The sequence below is a fragment of the Saimiri boliviensis genome, chromosome 3 (assembly GCF_048565385.1).
Source record: "Saimiri boliviensis isolate mSaiBol1 chromosome 3, mSaiBol1.pri, whole genome shotgun sequence".
NCBI lineage: Eukaryota > Metazoa > Chordata > Mammalia > Primates > Cebidae > Saimiri > Saimiri boliviensis.
This window is the reverse complement of record NC_133451.1, coordinates 109,402,302-109,406,888: the sequence shown is the minus strand read 5'-3', so window position 1 is coordinate 109,406,888 and position 4,587 is coordinate 109,402,302. Positions and strand designations below refer to the sequence as shown.

At 47.7% G+C, this 4,587-nt stretch overlaps 1 protein-coding gene across 1 annotated transcript; it reads left to right on the top strand.

Annotated features, from left to right (window-relative positions):
* The first annotated feature begins 223 nt into the window (after positions 1 to 223).
* On the top strand, positions 224 to 853 carry LOC101035913 (protein lin-28 homolog A). The gene has a single exon (XM_010344423.2). It carries the CDS (start codon positions 224 to 226, stop codon positions 851 to 853), a length of 630 nt encoding a protein of 209 aa, XP_010342725.2.
* Positions 854 to 4,587: the final 3,734 nt, after the last annotated feature.

Sequence of the window (4,587 nt, the reverse complement as noted above, 5' to 3'; positions counted from 1 at the left end):
CGGCCATCACTGTCTTGACCTCCACATCTTGTCCCACTGGAAGGTCTTTAGAAGTAACAACAGCATGGAGCTGTCATGTCCTATGATACCAATGCCTTCTTCTACAATACCTCATCTTTGTTTTGTGTTGCTGTAAAGAAAAACCTGCTCTTTGCCTTCGGACTTCTCTGGGGCCAGCAGCCGCCCGACCAGGGGCCCGGGGCCACGGGCTCAGCCGACTACCATGGGCTCCATGTCCAACCAACAGTTTGCAGGTGGCTGCGCCAAGGCGACAGAAGAGGCGCCCGAGGAGGCGCCGGAGGACGCGGCCCGGGCGGCGGACGAGCCTCAGCTGCTGCACGGTGCAGGCATCTGTAAGTGGTTCAACGTGCGCATGGGGTTCGGCTTCCTGTCCATGACGGCCCGCGCCGGGGTCGCGCTCGACCCCCCAGTGGACGTCTTTGTGCACCAGAGTAAGCTGCACATGGAGGGCTTCCGGAGCTTGAAGGAGGGTGAGGCTGTGGAGTTCACCTTTAAGAAGTCAGCCAAGGGTCTGGAATCCATCCGTGTCACTGGACCTGGTGGGGTGTTCTGCATTGGGAGTGAGAGGCGGCCAAAGGGGAAGAACATGCAGAAGCGCAGATCAAAAGGAGACAGGTGCTACAACTGTGGAGGTCTAGACCATCATGCCAAGGAATGCAAGCTGCCACCCCAGCCCAAGAAGTGCCACTTCTGCCAGAGCATCAGCCATATGGTAGCCTCATGTCCACTGAAGGCCCAGCAGGCCCCTAGTGCACAGGGAAAGCCAACATACTTTCGGGAGGAAGAAGAAGAAATCCACAGCCCTGCCCTGCTCCCGGAGGCCCAGAATTGAGCCCCAATGGGTGGGGGCTATTCTTTTGCTATCAGGAAGTTTCGAGGAGCAGGCAGAGTGGAGAAAGTGGGAATAGGGTGCATTGGGGCTAGTTGGCACTGCGATATATCTCAGGCTGGGGTTCACACCATCACCCTTTCTTCCCTCTAGGTTGGGGGAAAGGGTGAGTCAAAGAAACTCCATCCATGCTCTGTCCAAATGCAAGTGAGGGTTCTGGGGGCGACCAGGAGGAGGGAATCACCCTACAACCTGCACGCTTTATCTGAGGCTCCATCCCCAGAATTTCCAGCTTTTGAAAGTGGCCTGGTTAGGGAAGTTGTTTTCCTTTTAAAGAAGGATTTATAATTTCCATGCCAGAGTGAAATGATTTAAGTATAAGACCAGATTCATGGAGCCAAGCCACTACATTCTGTGGAAGGGAATCTCTCAGGAATAAGGCAGTTTTTTTTTTTTCCACATCTTATATCCTCATACCCACTTTTGGGATAGGGTGCTGGCAACTGTCCCAAGCAGTGGGTAGTGATGACGGCCAAAAGGGTGTTTGGGGGAATAGCTGCAGACCTGCTGCTCCTACACTCACTCCGCCCCATTCTGGGTCAATGTGATTTTATTTATTTGCTCCCTTGGATACTGCACCTTGGGTCCCACTTTCTCCAGGATGCCAACTGCACTAGCTGTGTGCGAATGACATATCTTGTGCATTTTTTTTTTCTTAATATAAATATTCTGGTTTTGTATTTTTGTATATTTTAATCTAAGGCCCTCATTTCCTGCACTGTGTTCTCAGGTACATGAGCAATCTCAGGGATAAGTCGGCAGCAGCTCCAGGTCTGCACAGCAGGAATACTTTTTGTTGTTTTTGCCACCGTGGAGAGCAACTATTTGGAGTGCACAGCCTATTGAACTACCTCATTTTTGCCAATGAGAGCTGGCTTTTCTGCCATCGTGTCCTCTTGAAACCCCCTCTGCCTTGAAAATGTTTTATGGGAGACTAGGTTTTAACTGGGTTGCCCCATGACTTGATTGCCTCCTACTGGAAGATTAGAAATTACTCTAAACAGGAAATGGCGGTGCAGAGGCTAGGAGAGGCTGGGCCAGGTGAAAGGCCCAGAGAGGAAGACAAGATTAGGTGAGGGTTGTCTAATCCTAGGGCACAGGACGTGCTTTACATCCCAGATCCATTCTTCACCACATCAGATGAGGCCTACCATGCACAACAGGGTGTGTGTGTTCATAAAACCGGAGTTGGTAAGGATAAGTTTTAAGACCAGTACCCCTGTACTGAATCCTGTGCTGTCAAGGGATGGCTACATGAAGAAAGGTCTAAAATCCTTCACCTGTCAGAATCCTTGGGTTCCAGGAAGACACACGAGCAGGGCTTTGTGGTGCCTGGGGCCCGTGTCCTGCCCTGCTGCAGTAGTGATTAGTAGTGTCACGGTAGCTAAAGGAGAAAAGGGGGTTTCGTTTACATGCTGTGAGATCACCGCAAACCTACCTCACTGTGTTGAAACGGGACAAATGCAATAGAACACATTGGGTGGTGTGTGTCTGATCCTGGGTTCTTGTCTCCCCTAAATGCTGCCCCCCTCTAGTTATTGTATTTGTCTGGGCTTTGTAGGACTTCACTAATTTGGTGATTGCTAGGTGGCCTAGTTTGTGTAAATATAATGTATTGGTCTTTCTCCCTGTTCTTTGGGGTTTTGTTTACAAACTTCTTTTTGTATTGAGAGAAAAATAGCCAAAGCATCTTTGACAGAAGGTTCTGCACCAGGCAAAAAGATCTGAAACATTAGTTTGGGGGGCCCTCTTCTTAAAGTGGGGATCTTGAACCATCCTTTCTTTTGTGTTCGTCTTTACCTATCAGATCAGATCTTCTGTCCCAAAAACGTGTCTTCCACCCTGCTCTCTTTTCTGTTCACCCCCAAAAGAAAACCTACACACCCACGCTCGTACACATTTAATGCTTAGAGTGTCTCCACAACTTCTAAACAATGTATGCAAAATTCCGAAAGAAGCTAGAAACCCTCCATTCCTTGTTCCAGCCTCCTGAATCAAGACCAATACATTTGTTTTGGTGAGCCACCATGTCCGGCCAACCATTTCTTGATGTATTCATGACAAACACTTAAGATGCTGCTGTAGGCCAGGTGTGGTGCCTCACGCCTGTAGTTCCAGTACTTTGGGCGACCGAGGTAGGTGGATCACGAGGTCAGGAGTTCAAGACCATCCTGGCCAACACAGTGAAACCCCATCTCTACTAAAATACAAAAAAATTAGCCGGGCATGATGGTGTGTGCCTGTAATCCCAGCTACTCGGGAGGCAGAGGCAGGGGAATCACTTGAAACTGAGAGGTAGAGGTTGCAGTAAGTTGAGATCGCGCCACTGCACTTCAGCCTGGGTGACAGAGCAAGACTCCGTCTCAAAAAAAAAAAAAAAAAAAAAAAAAAAAAGACACTGCTGTATTTTAGATGGATCAAACCTACTTAATTTTTAATCCTAAAGTAGAGAGATGCAATTGGGGGCCTTCCATGTAGAAAGTGGGATCAGGAGGCCAAGAAAGGGAATATGAATGTATATCCAAGTCACTCAGGAACTTTTATGCAGGTGCTAGAAACTTATGTCAAAGTGGCCACAAGATTGTTTAATAGGAGACGAACGAATGTAACTCCATGTTTACTGCTAGAAACCAAAGCTTTGTGTAAAATCTTGAATTTATGGGAGGGAGGGTAGGAAAGCCTGTACCTGTCTGTTCTTTTCCTGATCCCTTTCCCTCATTCCTAAACTGCAGGAGATTGAGCCCCTTTGGGCTTTGGTGACCCCATCACTGGGGTGTGTTTATTTGATGGTTGATTTTGCTGTACTGGGTATTTCCTTTCCAATTTTCTAATGATTTATTAACACATGCTGACTCTTCCCTTCCCTTCTCCTTTCCCTGCGAAAATACAATGAATAAATAAAGACTTATTGGTACTCAAAAAAAAAAAAAAAGAAAAAAAAAAAAAAAGAAAGAAAAACCTGAGGCTGGGTAATTTATAAAAAGAGGTTTATTTGGCTCATGGTTTAGCAGGCTGTGCAAGAGGCATGGCACCAGTATCAGCCTGCTTCCACTCACAGTGGAAGGCAAAAGGGAGCTGGTGTGTGCAGAGATCACATGGTGAGAAAAGCAAGAGGAAGTTGAGAGGCATCAGTCTCTTTTTAACAACCAGCTGTCATGGGAACTAACAGGCTGAGAACTCACTCACTCCCTACCCCATGACCTGTCCCCATGACCCAAACTCAAACATTTCCCATTAGGCCCCACCTCCAACATTGGGAATAAATTTTCTTTTCGTTTTCTTTTCTCTTTTTTTTTTTTTTTTTTTTCTTTTTTTGAGACGGAGTTTTGCTCTTGTTACCCAGGCTGGAGTGCAATGGCACGATCTCGGCTCACCACAACCTCCGCCTCCTGGGTTCAGGCAATTCTCCTGCCTCAGCCTCCTGAGTAGCTGGGATTACAGGCACACGCCACCATGCCCAGCTAATTTTTTGTATTTTTAGTAGAGACGGGGTTTCACTATATTGACCAGGATGGTCTCGATCTCTTGACCTCGTTATCCACCCACTTCAGCCTCCCAAAGTGCTGGGATTATAGGTGTGAGCCACCGCGCCCAGCTTGGGAGTAACTATTCAACGTGAGATTGGGAGAGAACAAACATCAAAACCATAGCACTCCTGAAGGATCTGCCTGAGACTA

Coding starts and splice junctions, on each gene's coding strand:
- LOC101035913 (XM_010344423.2), top strand. CDS start 224: ATGGGCTCCATGTCCAACCAACAGTTTGCAGGTGGCTGCGCCAAGGCG.